The sequence below is a fragment of the Loxodonta africana genome, chromosome 19, assembly GCF_030014295.1.
Source record: "Loxodonta africana isolate mLoxAfr1 chromosome 19, mLoxAfr1.hap2, whole genome shotgun sequence".
Lineage (NCBI taxonomy): Eukaryota > Metazoa > Chordata > Mammalia > Proboscidea > Elephantidae > Loxodonta > Loxodonta africana.
Window position 1 is genome coordinate 15,344,533 of NC_087360.1, and position 17,390 is coordinate 15,361,922.

Here is a 17,390-nt window from a genome sequence, read left to right on the forward strand (position 1 = left end):
CAGAAAGAGAACTACATCAGCACATAACACTTCCCCCAAAAAAGAGCTTCAAGGCAAATGCCAAAGTCCAATCAGTGACTTTCCAAAGCACTAGCGCAGGGGGCAGAGAGAAAAAAATAACTGAGTCTCTTGCAATGCTTTCTCAAACAAGAACACATTGCAAACAAGCCTCACTCTAAGGAAGGTGACGGACCAGGATCTGAAAGTACAAAAGGAATCACACGTAGAGAGGATGATTCATGACACACAAGGATTCTCCTCCTTGCTGCAGGATTCACTTGTTCGCTTCAATCCTACGATTTGCCAAAATACAGAAAATATTCAAAGTACACCGAGGTTTGTGTGTGTGTGTGTGTGCATGTACACGTGGAAAAAAAAAAAGGAACAATTTTGATGACATCAAAAACTGGAGAAAGCCTTTAACAAACCTGGGCCAAAAGAACAGATGGACTTGTGTTTAATAAAATAATGTTAGTAATAATAATAGTTGAAATATACTGAGTATTTTTAAGTATTTCTCATGGATTTTCTTTTAATGTCACAAAGACCACTTAAAGTAGGTACTCTAATTATCACAATTTTCCAGAACAGGAAACTAAAACTCAGAGGTTAGACCACTTGCCCAGGGTCACACAGCAAGTAAGACAGGAAGCAAAGGCCCTGTGATCGGAAGGTGCCTGTTCCATAACTAGCGAAGAGACTGGTGTGGTTAGAAAAAAAAAGAGAAGCAAGTAAAAGAGAAATAGACTATACTATCAGGGAGGTAAATGGGGGTTGAGGTGGAACCTAGAGACTTAGTAAGACAGAGAACAGAGGGGCCCCCAAATCTGCAAACAAAGTAACAGAAACGGGCCAGGGCACAGAAAACAAAGCCATCCCCCCAGAACAATGGGACAGGGTATCTAAAAATAGCCCCAAAACTTCTTTAAAGTTGCCTTTCAGAAGCAGATGGAGAAAACCAGGCCCAGGGACATGCGCAGAACATCCACCTGTGACCAGCTGTGTGACCTTCCACCAGGGGCAGTGAGGAGCTACAGCCTCAGCGCGGGAATCGAACCTGGAGAGCAGGAGACTGCGCAAACATGACACCCCACAATAAGTCCTGCTACGAATCCCAGAGGCCTCCGGGACAGGAGCCATCTTGGAAAGCTGCTGTGCACCTTAGTTAACATATCCCCACCTGTGTCTATGAATAAATATGATCTTTTCCCGCCCAAGAACTTTTAAAAACTCAGGCCCACCTTTTGTTCTGAGATGGGGGTATGCATTGCTCTAGGCCCTCCTCGTCTCCACTTGCAAACCTCTTCAATAAAACTTTGCTCATGTGGAAAACTACGTGCCTTACCTGTTCATTCTTGACCAGTGAGAGGCAAGAACCTTATTCCAGTAACACAAGTGGTCGGGTCAAAATTTGAACCCAGGCTGCTTCACTTAGGAACTTCTCCACACTGATAGTTCCTTTACAGAAAGGGGCCCTCTGCAGTGGGAGAGCTGGAACCCCAGCTCCACCCCCACTTCCTGGCTGGTGGCCTTGGGCTCAGGATGCTCTTGGACTGAAGTATGGAGCCAAAATTTGGGTACCCCCAGGCCGGTGATGGAAATGCATGAAGGTACCAGTGGGATCTAACGGGAAGCAGCTCCCGTCCATTGTTGCCAGACAGGAACTGAGCTCAGTGTGTTCAGCAATTATGAATTTTCAAGACAAGCCAGAGAGATTGGATTTTATGCAAATTCTTGCAATTTTAAATACTGGCTTTAAAAAATGGTTTTGAACACCACATCAGCCAAACAAAAAAATGTCTGCAGGTCAGATATAGCTTGAGGGCCACTGGTTTTCAAACTCTGGTATGAAGAGTTGTTTCTGCCTGATTTGCCCCACCTGTGGCACTTGGTAAAGAACAGCTTCCTAATGAAAGTTATACCTACCATGTACATTTTGCAAGGCACAGTAGACGTAAAAATAAAAAGACATGGAGCATCACCTCAAGGAAATCTTCATATAATCCTTAATATGTTACCGTAGGGAGCCCTGGTGGTGCAGTGGTTATGAGCTCAGCTGTTAACCAAAAGGTCACAGTTCAAATCTACCAGGTGCTCCTTGGAAAACCTATGGGGTAGCTCTACTCTGTCCTACTGGGTAGCTATGAGTCAGAATCGACCCGACGACAATGGGTTTTTAAAGCCTCATGGGAAGTGTACCGGGCCATTCAAATGGACGTACTGTCTGCACCCATACGGGCCCTTTCATTCCAGGATGTTCACAGGAAACCACATCTCGCCTAGCTGGCCGTGCTGGGAATGACCGAGGGATCATGGAATCACGCACCTCCTGGTATGTGTGTGTGAGATGGGGGGAAGAGAGGAATGGGAGTGCTTATCTAGCCCAGGACTGCCAGGTCTGGTGGGGTCCAGCAAGCTCATATTGGGAAGAAAGTCTTTAAAGGACAGAAGATGGAAGGGGATCTCAAGCAGGAAGCAGGGAGCAGCCCCGTGAGAAAGATCACTTGGACAAACATTAAACTTCAAACTTCCAACACAAATTTTCCCCTGCTGTCTTCTTTGAACCAAAAAACACCTTATTCTAAATAGTACGTCTACTCTGAACATTGTGTTCTTCTAAAGAAATTATCTATGTGACATCAAATTGACAACGGCAACTTGAAAAGGCTGGATGAGAAGCTTAGGGGCAGTCGGTTTAAGGTAATGCTAGTGGGATCATGTGGAAAATGACAACAAGAATGGTAGTACAACTTGAAGAAGTAACCAGTGTCACTGAATTTCACACACAGAAATTGTTGAAATGGTGTGTCTTTGGCAGTGTATATTGTTATCGTGTGCCGTGGAGTCGATTCAGACTCATAGGGACCCTATGGACAGAGTAGAACTGCCCCATAGGGTTTCCAAGGCTATATATCCTTACAGGAGCAAATCGCCAGGTCTCTTCTCCCATGGAGCTACTGGTGGGTTCAAACCGCTGACCTATTGGTTAGCAGCTGAGCACTTAACCATTGTGACACCAGGCCTCCTCTGTTGTACATTCTTTCACCAAAATAATTTTTTTTCTTTTTTAAAAAAGGGCATTTATGTCCCTTTTTTTAAAATAAAAATAAAAAAAAGGGCATGGGGGTAGCCCTCCTCTGCCCAGCTCCGGGGTCCCCAGCACCAGCACAATGAGGAGAAAGCACAGCACTTCCCACCTTTGGCTCGGATGTCCATCAGAGCTGGGTTCTGCGTGCTGGGCTCAGCTTCCTGCTGCCAACGGGGATAATAGTCACAGATGCCTCAAAAGGTCACTGTGAGGGTTCCTCAAAGGGCTAAATGCAGAATTGCCATTGTTGTTGCTGTTGTTAGGTGCCATTAAGTCAGTTCCAACTCACAGCGGCCCTATATACAACAGAACGAAACAAGCAATTCCATTCCAAAAGACCTGAGCAGAGGGGAAAACAGAAGCCTGTACACTAACGTTCACTTCGGCACTTTTCACAGCAGCCAAAAGGCGGAAACAACTGAAACGTCCATCAACAGATAAAGGGATAAACCCTACGTGGTACACTCATACAGCGGGATAAACCCTACGTGGTACACTCATACAGCGGGATAAACCCTACGTGGTACACTCATACAGCGGGATAAACCCTACGTGGTACACTCATACAGCGGGATAAACCCTACGTGGTACACTCATACAGCGGGATAAACCCTACGTGGTACACTCATACAGCGGGATAAACCCTACGTGGTACACTCATACAGCGGGATAAACCCTACGTGGTACACTCATACAGCGGGATAAACCCTACGTGGTACACTCATACAGCGGGATAAACCCTACGTGGTACACTCATACAGCGGGATAAACCCTACGTGGTACACTCATACAGCGGGATAAACCCTACGTGGTACACTCATACAGCGGGATAAACCCTACGTGGTACACTCATACAGCGGGATAAACCCTACGTGGTACACTCATACAGCGGGATAAACCCTACGTGGTACACTCATACAGCGGGATAAACCCTACGTGGTACACTCATACAGCGGGATAAACCCTACGTGGTACACTCATACAGCGGGATAAACCCTACGTGGTACACTCATACAGCGGGATAAACCCTACGTGGTACACTCATACAGCGGGATAAACCCTACGTGGTACACTCATACAGCGGGATAAACCCTACGTGGTACACTCATACAGCGGGATAAACCCTACGTGGTACACTCATACAGCGGGATAAACCCTACGTGGTACACTCATACAGCGGGATAAACCCTACGTGGTACACTCATACAGCGGGATAAACCCTACGTGGTACACTCATACAGCGGGATAAACCCTACGTGGTACACTCATACAGCGGGATAAACCCTACGTGGTACACTCATACAGCGGGATAAACCCTACGTGGTACACTCATACAGCGGGATAAACCCTACGTGGTACACTCATACAGCGGGATAAACCCTACGTGGTACACTCATACAGCGGGATAAACCCTACGTGGTACACTCATACAGCGGGATAAACCCTATGTGGTACACTCATACAGCGGGATAAACCCTACGTGGTACACTCATACAGCGGGATAAACCCTACGTGGTACACTCATACAGCGGGATAAACCCTACGTGGTACACTCATACAGCGGGATAAACCCTACGTGGTACACTCATACAGCGGGATAAACCCTACGTGGTACACTCATACAGCGGGATAAACCCTACGTGGTACACTCATACAGCGGGATAAACCCTATGTGGTACACTCATACAGCGGGATAAACCCTACGTGGTACACTCATACAGCGGACTGTTACTCAGCCATGAAGAGAACGCAGTCCCGATACTTGCTACGACATGGATGAACTCTGAAGACAGTAGGTACGATCCCACTTATATGAAGTATCTAGAATGGGCAAATGCATAGATGGGGGAGAGGGGTGTTACTACTTAATGGGCACAGAGCTTCTGTTTGGGACGATGAAAAAGTTTCAGAAATGGATCATGACGATGGTTACACAACATAATAAATATAATTAATGTCACTGAGTTGTATACTTAAAAATGGTTAAGATAGCAAAATTAGTTGTTGTTAGTTGCCATTGAGTCAACCCTGACTCATAGTGACCCCATGTGTACAAGTGCTCCATAGGGTTTTCAAGGCTGTGATCCTCTAGAAGCAGATCGCCAGACCTTTGTTCTGAGGAGCCTCTAGGTGGTTTGAACTACCAACCTTTCAGCAAGGAGTCAAGCAACGCTTAACTGTTTGCGCCACCCAGGGACTCCATATATATTCCACGACAACAAAATTTTTTTTTAAAAAAAGATCATCAGAAGAAAACATTCTTTGATGGTTATGAGGACAGGGAGAGGGGCAGAGAAGCAGAGGGAAATTCACTAACTAGATAGTAGACAAGAATTATCTTAGGTGAAGGGAAGGACAACACACAATACAGGAGAAGTCGGCACAACTAGACTAAACCAAATGCTAAGAAGTTTCCTGAATACAACTAAACACTTCAAGGGACAGTGTAGCAGGGGCAGGGGCCTTGGGGATCATGGTTTCAGGGGACAGCTACGTCAATTGGTATGACAAAGTTTATTAAGAAAATGTTCTGTATCCCACTCTGGCGAGTGGCATCTGGGGTCTTAAAAGCTAGCAAGTGGCCATCTAAGATGCATCAATTGGTCCCACCCACCTGGAGTAAACCACAATGAAGAACACCAAAGACACAAGGAAAATATGAGCCCTAGCGACAAAAGGGGCCACATGTACCACAGACTCCATCAGCCAGAGACCAGAAGAACTAGATGGTGCCCAGCTACCACCAATGACTGCCCTGACAGGGAACACAACAGAGAGTCCTTGATGGAGCAGGAGAAAAGTGGGGTACAGAACTCAAATTCTAGTAAAAGGACCAGATTTAATGGTCTGACTGAGGCTGGAGGAACCCCAGAAGACATGGCCCCCAGACTCTCTGTTAGCCCCAAACTAAAACCATACCTGAAGCCAACTCTTCAGACAAAGATTAGACTGAATTATAAAACAGAAAGTGATACTCATAAAGAATGTACTTCTTAGCTAAAGTAGATGCATGAGACTAAATGGGCAGCTACTGGCTAGAGGCGGGATGAGAAGGCAGAAAGGGACAGGAGCTGGCTGAATGGACAGGGGAAATTCACGGTAGAAAAGAAGAGTGTGCTGTCACATTACAGGGAGAGCAACTAGGGTCACATAACAATGTGTGCATAAATTTTTGTATGAGAAACTAACTCGAATGTAAACTTTCACTTAAAAGCACAACATAAATAAATAAATAAGGTCATGTGAGGTGCAGCAGAGATCCCTTAGCATGATGCCTGGCTGAAGAGTCAATCATGTGAACTGGCTTATTAGAAAGGGCTCACCCCCATCTCTGGAAACTGGGGACCTGGGATCCTAGAGGGTAAGGAAGATGTGCTCGAATTCTTAAAGCAGTTGGACATAAGACATCAAGTGTTCTGGCTTAGTTTAGAAACTGCAAAACCTTTTACTTCCAGAGTTTTCAACAGCTGACATTTACTAACTGCTCATTAGGTGCCAAGGAGCCCTGGTGGTACAGGTGGTATAGCCCTGGTTAAAGCAATCGACTGCTAACTGAAAGGTCGGAGGTTCAAAACCACTTCCAGCTCCGTGGGAGAAAGATGTGGCAGTCTGCTTCTGTAGAGATTTACAGCCTTGGAAACCCTATGGGGTCGCTAGGAGTCGGAATCAACTCGATGGCAGTGGTGAACGAGGTGACGGCCCAGGAGCTGAACATTTCATATGTACCATTTCATTTTATCGTGTCAGCTATGTAGGAAGAGGGGATGGTTCAGCCCATTTAACAGATGAGAAGACTAGTGTCAGATGACTGGGCTGTCCAAGATGGTAGACACTGACCTCATTAATTACAATTAAAAATTCAGTACCTCAGTCACAGACACGACCCATATTTCAAGTGCTTGATAGCCTCACGTACCTAGTGCCTACTGCATGGGCCAGCACAGATATAAAATGTATCCACGAGAGCGGCAAGTTGTACCGGCCTGCACCGCTCTAAAACGTTAAGTGATTTGTCCGAGGTGATTCCGTTAATAACTGGCAGAGGTGAAAGGAGTTCTAACTGACCCTAGACGCACACACTTACTTAAGTGTGCTACTTGGATCCCATTAGAAATCCTGAGTGTCTTCACCCCGTATATACTTACTGAGGGCCTACTATGTGCCAGGGACCATGCTAGGCACAGTCAAAAGCCTGTTGCCTGACCAGCAGCTGAGGGGGTGGCTGCTGGCAGGTAAGGGGCAAGGGGTTCAGGGTCACCTCCAGGACTTCCTTGCGCACATCGACGATCCGGAACCAGTGCCGGAGCTGGGGGAAGCCATCCAGCTCAGCGTTGCGCTCCTGTAGGGCCACCTTCTTTTTGCAGGACAGCTGCCGGCTGAAGTACTTCACCAGCTTGCTCTGTGGAGACACGGAGGAGGACAAGGACACATCTCAGAGACACTGCCACAAGGGCAAAAGGCAAGAATCATCCCCTACCCCCACCCAAACACCATCCAACTCTGAATTAACAGAATTCGGTTCACCTACATTGAGCTCCAGTTTTCCACACATCTTCACGCTGTGTTGGTGAAGATGGGGACGCATAGGTTCAAACACTGCTGGTGGGACCACACATTACTACCACTGCAATGGAGGGACATTTGGCCATATCGATCTACATTCCCACTACCCGTCTGTCAGTTTGTTGTACTGCGGTGACGTCCATGTTGTTACGATGCTGGAAGCCACACGACCAGTATTTCAAACACCAGCAGGGCAACCCAGGGTGGGCAGGTTTCAGCAAAGCTTCCACACTAAGGCTAGGAAGAAAGGCCTGATGATTTATTTTTGAAAATTTGCCAGTGAAACCCCACGGATCAAAACAGAACACTGCCCAATATACTGCTGCAAGGTGAGCCCCTACATTGGAAAGCACTCAAAATACAGACTGGGTGCAAAAATGGACTCAAGTACACCGCTTGTGAAGATGACAAAGGACTGGGCAACGTTTCATTCTGTTGTACAGTGGGTCGCCATGGGTCAGAGCCAACTCAATGGCAATAAAAACAACAACAATCTACATTTCCACTACAGATATCCTTTGACCCAAAAATTCCAGTTCTAGGTATCACCCTACAAATATCATGTGCAAAACACTTCATGCAAAAGGATATTTCTGTTCGCAACGGCAAAGGCTGCAAACAACTCGAATGACTATCAAGAGGAGGCTTAGCACATAAACAACACTACCTCCATCCAAAGGAACTCTGCACAGCTCCAAAATGAAATGAGGAAGCACCCTGTGTACTGATACAAAATGATCTCCATGATAATGTCGATAAAAAAAATAATAAACATTCTCCCATTCATGTGGAAACCTGTCACATACATCTCGTTGTTGTCAGCTACTGTCCAGTCATGGCAAGCCCACACGTAATGGAATGAAATGCAGCCTGGTCCTGTGCCATCCCCATGATAGGTTGGGGATTGGACTGTGGTGCTCCACAGGGTTTTTAGTGGCTGATTTTCAGAAGCAGGTTGCTTAGGTCTTTCTCCCTAGTCCGTCGTTGTCTGGAAGCTCCACTAAAAAGTGTTCAGCATCTTAGCAACATGCAAACCTCCAGTGACAGACGGGTAGTGTCTGCATAGGAGGTGTACCAGCCAGGAATGAGGTACCTTGGCCAGGAATCGAACAGGGGCCTCCTGCATGGAAGGCAAACATTTTACCACTGAACCACCAAGGCCTTTTCATGTCTGCATGTTCGTAAATGTGGACTCTCTGGGAAGACTCCAAGTCCTCTGAGAAAGGGAACCATACGGTGGGGGAGGAACAGAGATAGGAGAGCAACGTATCACTTCCCTTTTGTATCATTTAAATCCTAAGTCCTACAAAAGTATTACCTATTCGTGAATTCATACTTTTAAAACGAGATGAACCTAAATCCATGCTTCTGGAGAGATACCTACAACCTGAGATATTGCTGCTTTTGTAAAACGAACACATCGACAACAAAACAAGCAGAGAAAAAGGTGTGGAAGGATATGCTCCAGGCTGTTAACTCAGGAGGGAGAGACGCTATGGAGGGGTGAATCAAAAACGGTTAAACACACTCTTTTGCGTTGTTTCAATAGTTAACCCAAAGCATACTACTTATCATTTCTGTAACTTAAAATATATTTAATAAAGATAATGAAACAAAAATAAAATTCTTAGGTATGTACATTCCTTTGGCATTCCAAAGCACCGACAACCAATATTTATCAAGAAGGCAGTCCAGAAATTCCAGGATTGCAAAGTTCTAAAAACTCCAGAAAATTAATTACTTATAAAACTGACCAACAGGGGAAAAAATGCAGTGGTTTTAAAATATCCCACTGACTTCTTCGCTACTCTTCCCTTTAAGAGGTGGAGCCCATTCCTCTCCCCTTAAGTGGGGGCTGGACTTAACAACTTACTTCTAACAAACAGTATGGTGAAAGTGTGATACACAACTTCAGAGGCGAGGTCATAAAAGGCACTCTGGCTTCCTCTTTGCTCATTCTCTCTAGGACCGCTCTCTCTAGAAGAGCCAGATGCCATCTCGTGAGGACACTCAATCAGCTTTTGGAGAGGCCCACGTGATGGGAAACTGAGGCCTCCAGCCAACAGCCATGTGAGTGAGCCAACATAGGAAAAGCTCCTCCAGCTCCAGTCAAGACTTTAGAGGGCTGCAACCCAAGTCAACACCTTGACAACAACCTCATGACAAACTCTGAGCCAGAAACACCCAGCTAAGCTACTCCCAAATTCTTGACCCACAGAAACTGTGAGACAGTAAATGTTCGCTGCTTAAAGATGCTGAGTTTTAGGGTTATTTTTTAGGTTTTTTTTTTTTTTTTTAATATATAACTAAGGAGGCCCTGTGCTGCAACCAGTTAAGTACTTGGCTGGTAACCGAAAGGTTGTCAGTCCGAACTCACCCAGCAGCCCTGTGGGAGAAAGACTTGGTGATCTGCTCCCATAAAGTTTACAGCCAAGAAAACTCTATGTGGCAGTTCTACTATGATATATGGGGTTGCCATGAGTTGGAATCGACTCGATGTCACCTAACAACAATGATATATAACTAATAGGATGAAATCCATTCAACCTGATAATAGGAAAAAAGAGAATAACATTCCTAGAGACAATGAAAGCACACCAAAAAATATGTTCACAAAACAGAAGAAAATTATAACCTACTGCACTTCAAAACTCTCTAAAAGACATTAAGAAAATGGTGCAAGCTGTGGAAAAACAAATTAAAATTAGGAAATCTCAAAGAGGAGGTAACAGCATAGTGAGGTAACAGCATTCAGGAAGGGATCAGAAAGAAAAGAAAAATTCCATTCAGAAATGGATGCAAAATTAGAAAGAATACAAGAGCAAAGAAATACAATGGAAAATTCCTTAAGATAAATAGGTAAAATGTAAAAAAAAAAATTAAAAGTTGGAAATAAATTAAACTCTTCATAAGGCAGGCATCAGAGACAGGGTAGGCAGGCAGCCCAGCAGGGGTCAGAGCCCAGGCAGTGTCCAAGCAGAGTGGTGATCCCGTGGGAGGCGAGGCCCAATCCAGGACGACATCTGAGCAGGGCAGTGTCCCAGTGGAATGGGGAGATTAACTACATGCCAGCAGAGTAAGCAAATAACTAAGTATACTGAGAATTACTTTTCTCACTGTCTGAGAAGAGCAATACACAGCGGAAAAGGGGAAAGCTAGAATAACCCTGTGGTGTTGGACTGAGATTAGAGATATCAACGTGAAGTCATGGTTTTCAATACATAAACCACACCAAAAATACTTCATTGCTGTCGAGTCGATTCTGACTCATGGCAACCCCACGTGCTACGGAGTAGAGCTACTGCATAGGGTTTTCTTGGCTGTAATCTTTATGAAAGCAGTTCGCCAGGCCATTCTTCCGTGGTGCCCCTGGGTGAATCTGAACCACCAATCTTTAGGTTAATAGTTGAGCGCAAGCCATTTGAGCCACCCAGGGATCCTTTTTCAGTACATACATATATAAAAATAAATACAGGTATAACTGTGTATATACATGTCTGCCTGTGCACATCCACACATCTATTCCCTCGGCTGTCCACTGAGGGGGCCTAGGAACAATGACACCAGGCTACCACACTCGGCTGCTAACTGAAAGGCTGGAGGTTTGAGTCCACTCAGAGGCATCTTGGAAGGAAGTCCTCCTGATTGACTTGCAAAAAAACAGCCACTGAAAACCCTACAGAGCACAGTTGTACTCTGACACACGTGGGGTCACCATGAGTCGGAATAAACTTGATGGCAAGTTGTCTTTTCTGAATTTGGAAGGACACTGCATTCACCCTAGCTCCAGGGGAGCAAGTCCAGAGGCAGGGCAGGTCCAAGGCCAAGGCTGGTAGAGAATCAAATACTTGAAAAAGGCGCCACCTCCTGGGCAAAATTCTTCACATGTTCCATGGTCTGATACCAAGTATTGGACGAGCTGAGATCTCGTCATCAGAGTCTTAACCTTCATCTGAATTTACTGCTGTAAACGTTTCGTGTAGAAAGGTGGTGCTTTTGGAAAACACGCACCTGCCTTTGCCTAAATCCTATGGTTTCTGTCCTTCTAACACCAAACCAAAAACCAAACCCACTGCTGTTGAGTCGATTCCGACTCCTAGCAACCCAACAGGACAGAGGAGAACTGCCCCACAGGGTTTCCAAGAAACAGCTGGTGGATTCGAACTGCCAAACTTTTGGTGAGCAGTCAAACACGTAGCCACTGCATCATCAGGGCTCCAGTTACATGTTTAGATGATAATATTTTAGATCTATTCAGTTAAATAAACTATATTATTAAAATTAACTTGTTTCTTTTGACTTTTTTTTAATATGGCTGCTAAAACCAAAAAAAAACCCAAACCCAGTGCTGTCAAGTCAGTTCCGACTCATAGCAACTCTACAGGACAGAGTAGAACTGCCCCATAGAGTTTCCAAGGAGCGCCTGGCGGATTCGAACTGCTGACCCTTTGGTTAGTTTCCGTAGCCCTTAATCACTACGCCACCAGGGTTTCCAATATGGCCACTAGAAACTTTAGAACTCCACTCATGGCTCACATTTCTCGCTTGCCTTAGGTTTCTAATGGACAGCAACGCCCTAGGGTTTGATCCTAAAGAAACAAGTAAGGATATTCATGAAGTTTTAGCTCCAAGTTGGTAAGAGTCATCAAAGACTGGAAAAAATTCAACTCTTCAACAATAGGAAATGATATAAACTATTATATATTCACATAAGGAGCCCTGATGGCACAATGGTTAAGAGCTTGGCTGTTAACCAAAAGGTCACCAGTTCAAATCCACCAGCCTCTCTTGGAAACCCTGTGGGGCAGCTCTACTCTGTCCTATAGAGTCGCTATGATTTGCAATCGACTCGATGGCAAAGGGTTTGTTTTTTTTTTTTAACATTCATATGACAGAGTGCCATTAAAGTTAATATGGTAGACAGTTTTATAAAACTATATGTATCTGCCAGGCGCTCCTTGGAAACTCTATGGTGCAGTTCTATTCTGTCCTATAGGGTCACTATGAGTCGGAATCAACTCGACGGCACTGGGTTTGGTTTTTTTTTGGTATATGCTGTTACTGTTATTTGGTGTCATCAAGTCATTTTCAACTCACAGCGACAGAGCAGAACTGTCACTCTAGGCTGTGATCTTTACCAAAGCAGATCACCAGGTCCTTCTACCACAGAGCCTCTGGGTGGGTTTGAAGCACTAGCCTTTCAGTTAGCAGCCAAGTGCTTAACTGTTGAGCCACAGGGCTCCTTATGTAGGCACAGAGAAAAAGTCCTGGGTAGGTATACAACAAAATATTAACAGCAGCCATCTGTGAAATTATGAGTGACCTATTTTTTCCTGTTTGTTTCTGCATAGCAATATTAGAAAATAAACGTACAGGCATTACCTGCTGAATGAAAAAAAAGTTATCTTTTTAAAGACTACGCTTGGATAGGCTTGGCAACATTTTTTCACCACTGATACTATCTAGTGTCAGTGGGCAAGTGGGGAACTACTGAGGACGCCAGTGAAGGGCAATTTGGCTCGGCAGTGTCTACCAACATTTTAATATGCGTGCGCTTAGATTCAGGAATCTCATTCTAGGAAGCCACCCTACCAAAAAACTTAGACACATGTGCACACAGGTAAGAGGCTGGCTGGTTGCTGCAGCACAATATGTGGGTTTTTTTCTTTTTTTTTAGTTTTTATTGTGCTTTAAGTGAAAGTTTACAAATCAAGTCAGTCTCTCATACAAAGAATTATATATACCTTGCTATATACTCCTAGTTGCTCTCCCCCTAATGAGACAGCACACTCCCTCCCTCCACCGTCTATTTTCATGTCCATTCAGCCAGCTTCTGACCCCCTCTGCCCTCTCATCTCCCCTCCAGACATGAACTGTCCACATAGTCTTATGTGTCTACTTGAGCCAAGAACCTCGCTCTTCACCAGTATCATTTTCTATCTGAAGGGTTGGCTTTGGGAAGGGTTCCTGTATTGGGCTAACAGAAGGTCTGGGGACTATGACCTCTGGGGTCCTTCTAGTCTCAGTCAAACCATTAAGTCTGGTCTTTTTATGAGAACAATATGCGCTTTTTAAAACTTGAAAGCAATAGAAATGCACATGGAACAACAAAAAAGACAAACAACCAGTTAAAAAATGGGCAAAGGACTTGAACAGACATTTCACCCATACCCATAAGCACGTGAAAAGATGCTCCAAGTCATTAGTCATTACGGAAATGCAAATCAAAACCACAATGAGATACCACTATTACAGCACCCCCCCATATGGCTATTGTCAGCAAAACAGAAAACCGTAAGTGTTGGTGAGGGTGTGGACAGCTGGGACTCTCACCCACTGTTGGTGGGACTGTTAGATGGTGCAACTGATATGGAAAACAGTTTGGCAGTTCCTCAAAAAGTTAAAGAATTACTATTAAAAAACCCAAAGAATTACTATATGACCCAACAGTTCCATTGCTAGGTATAAAACCAAAGGAACTGAAAGCAGGGACTCAGATACTGCACGCTGATATTCATTGCAGCACTATGCACAATAGCCAAGAGATGGAAACAACTCAAATGTCCACGGATAGATGAACGGATAAACACAGCGTGGTGCATTCATACAATGGAATACCGCTCAGCCCTAAGGAAAAATGAGGTTCTGATATATGCTCCATGTGGAAAAGAAATCCATGCAACTAACAGCATTATACTAACTGAAATAAGCCAGACACCAAAGAACCAATATCGTATGACCCCACTTACATAAAATATCTAGACTAGGCAAATGCCTAGTGACCAAAGTTTATTAGTGGCTACCAGGGCAAGTGGGAGGGGGAAATGGGGAGTTGCTGCTTAAGGGGCAGTGGGCTTCTGTTAAGGGTGATGGAAAAATCTGGAAACAGATAGTGGTAATGGCACAACAGTATGAACGTAATTAACATCACTGAGTTGAAGATGTGAAAACGTTTGAAGCGGCAAATGTTTTCTGACATATATATTTTATTACATTTATTTTGTCACAATTATATATGTGTATGTTTGTGTGCGTGGATATATATGGCTTCGCAGAAGAAAGATGTGGCAGTCTGCTTCCATAAAGATTACAGCCTCGGAAACCCTATGGGGCAGTTCTACTCTGTCCTCTAGGTTCGCTACGAATCAGAATCAACTTGACGGCAAAAGGTTTGGTTTTTGGTACATATACACAAACACACGCGCACATACACATACATAACAAAAGTCACAGGAAAAAAATGCACACGAATAGAATACAATGGAGTACCCTATACAGGTCTTTTGAAACGAAGCAGATAGATACATACTGACTTGGGAAAATCTCCGAGATTCTCAACTTAAATAAAAAAACAAACAACAAAAGGCACTATATAATATGACTGCATTGATATCTCTAAGAACATATGTGTGCGAGTGATCTAGGTTTGTAAACACACAGAAAAGTGCCTGCAGAACACACATCCAACTGTAACAGTAAGTACGGGCATGAGGGGCGGCAGAAGAGAGGGCTTCGCTCTGCACTTACACACTTTTTTATACTAAGCACACACTGCATTGCCTTTTCAATATTTAGAGCAATTTTTAAAATTCAAGTCTTAGTTTAGGTGTCCTGTCCACACCTGGCATGTACCTCAACTTCAGTTCTCTCATTCATTCAACAAATGTTTAATAAGTGCCAGCTGTATACCAGACACTGGGCCAGGCGTGCATAAAGGTTGGGATCACAGTGTCAAAGGGCTGACTACCAGCATCGGAAATAGTATTTTTAAAAAACCAAAATGACTAGCCAGGAGTTTTCCTTCTTTCTGAAAGTTTCAGTACAGAGAATCCAGGCCAACTCTGAATTCCTGAAGATTTAGACGTGAAACCTGTATCCAGCAGTAATCTATTCCAATAAATCTCCGGCAAAGGTAATTCTCTCAGGATTATAACTCTGCTCATCACATAGAAAAGAAGCCCATGCATTTGAAAAGAAAATGAACCTCTCAGGCCCTTTGATAACACCATTTTTTAACAGCAGTAAGTATGCCCGAGAACCCTAGTTGCACAATGATTAAGCATTTTGCTATTAAACAAAAGGTCAGCAGTTGGAGCCCACTAGCCACTCTGCAGGGGAAAAGACCTGAAGACCTGCTTCTTTAAAGATCACAGCCTTGGAAACCCTATGGGCCAGTTCTACTCTGTCCTATAGGGTCGTTATGAGTCGGAATTGATGGCACACGACAACACAAGTATACCCAGAAGCTCTGATCCCTTTGCATTGATTTATTCTAAATTGAGGGCTCATTCCAAAAACCCATTGCTGTTGAGTCGATTCCAACTCATAGCGACCCTATAGGACAGAGTAGAATCGCCCCAGAGAGTTTCCAATACACAACGTCGTGATAAACAGAAAAAAGATTGAAGTTGTCAAGGATTTCATTTTACTTGGATGCACAATCAACACCCATGGACGCAGCAGTCAAGAAATCAAAAGACGCACTGCACTGGGCAAATCGGCTGCAAAAGACCTCTTTACAGTGTTGAAAAGCAGAGATGTCACCTTGAAGCATAAAGTGCGCCTGACTCAAGCCATGGTGTTTTCAATCGCCTTATATGCGTGCGAAAGATGCATGACGAATGAGGAAGACTGAAGAACTGACGCCTCTGAACTGTGGTGTTCGTGAAGAATATTGAACATACCACGGACTGCCAAAAGAACGAACAAATCTGTCTTGGAAGAAGTACAACCAGAATGTTCCTTAGAAGCAAAAATGGTGAGACTACATCTCACATAATTTGGACATGTTATCAGGAGGGATCAGTCCCTGGAGAAGGACATCATGCTTGGTAGAGGGTCAGCGAAAAAGAGGAAAACCCTCAACAAGATGGATGGACACAGTGACTGCAACCACGGGCTCAAGCATGACAATAATTGTGAAGATGGTACAGGACTGGGCAGTGTTTCATTCTGTTGTACAGAGGGTTGCTATGAGTCAGAACCAAGTCAATGGCACCTAACAACAACAACAACGTAGAGTTTCCAAGGAGCACCCAGTAGATTCGAACTGCCAATCTTTTGGTTAGCAGCCATAGCTCCTAACCACTACGCCACCAGGACTCATCAGTAAATGGAAAAGTAGAAAGCACGATGAACAAGAGAAAGAAAACTCTGCTGTGTACCCCTTTACTCTTTTCTTTTTCATGCCAACGTATTGGAGTGGGAGGCAGAATCACGTGGCGACGAAGAGCCCGGAGCACCGGAGTCAGGCAGAACTGGGTCCCAATAGCCACTCAGTAGCTTACCCAGCTCAGCAAGTTTCAAAGTTGCTCAAAACAACTTCTGCACCTGGAAAGTGAGGGTAAAATTGTGCCTACTTCATAGAATTGTTGAGTTAAAGGAGTATTCATACTAATTGGCATTGTGGAGTCACTCAGAACATAGTAGCTGGTGTTCTGGTTTTGTGTTTCATGAACTCATAAGCATCTCCAACAACTAGCTTGTGGGGGTTCGAATTATACCCCCAGAATACTGACTACAGGTATCAGAAAAAATATTTTCAAAAAATCAAAATTAATCACTGTTTTAAACTAAATAATGGATGGTCTTTACAAGTCAAATGTATCCCTTTCCCAAGGATTAAAAAAAATGCAGATTAAAGTTACACTGCCAGGATGTGTTATTTTTAGTTGGATAAAATCATTTTAACTGCCTTCCTAATTTACTTAAATCTTGACTTTGAAATTAATAGGATTTG

The 17,390-nt window shown here is 44.2% G+C and overlaps 1 protein-coding gene across 1 annotated transcript in view; it reads right to left on the reverse strand.

The window, feature by feature from the left end:
• KSR2 (kinase suppressor of ras 2) overlaps positions 1–17,390 on the reverse strand; it is a 407,276-nt gene that overhangs the window by 307,403 nt on the left and 82,483 nt on the right. The window contains exon 2 of the mRNA XM_023559458.2: positions 7,347–7,487. Within this exon, the coding sequence (XP_023415226.1) occupies positions 7,347–7,487 (141 nt within the window). The remainder of the gene's footprint in view (positions 1–7,346; positions 7,488–17,390) is intronic.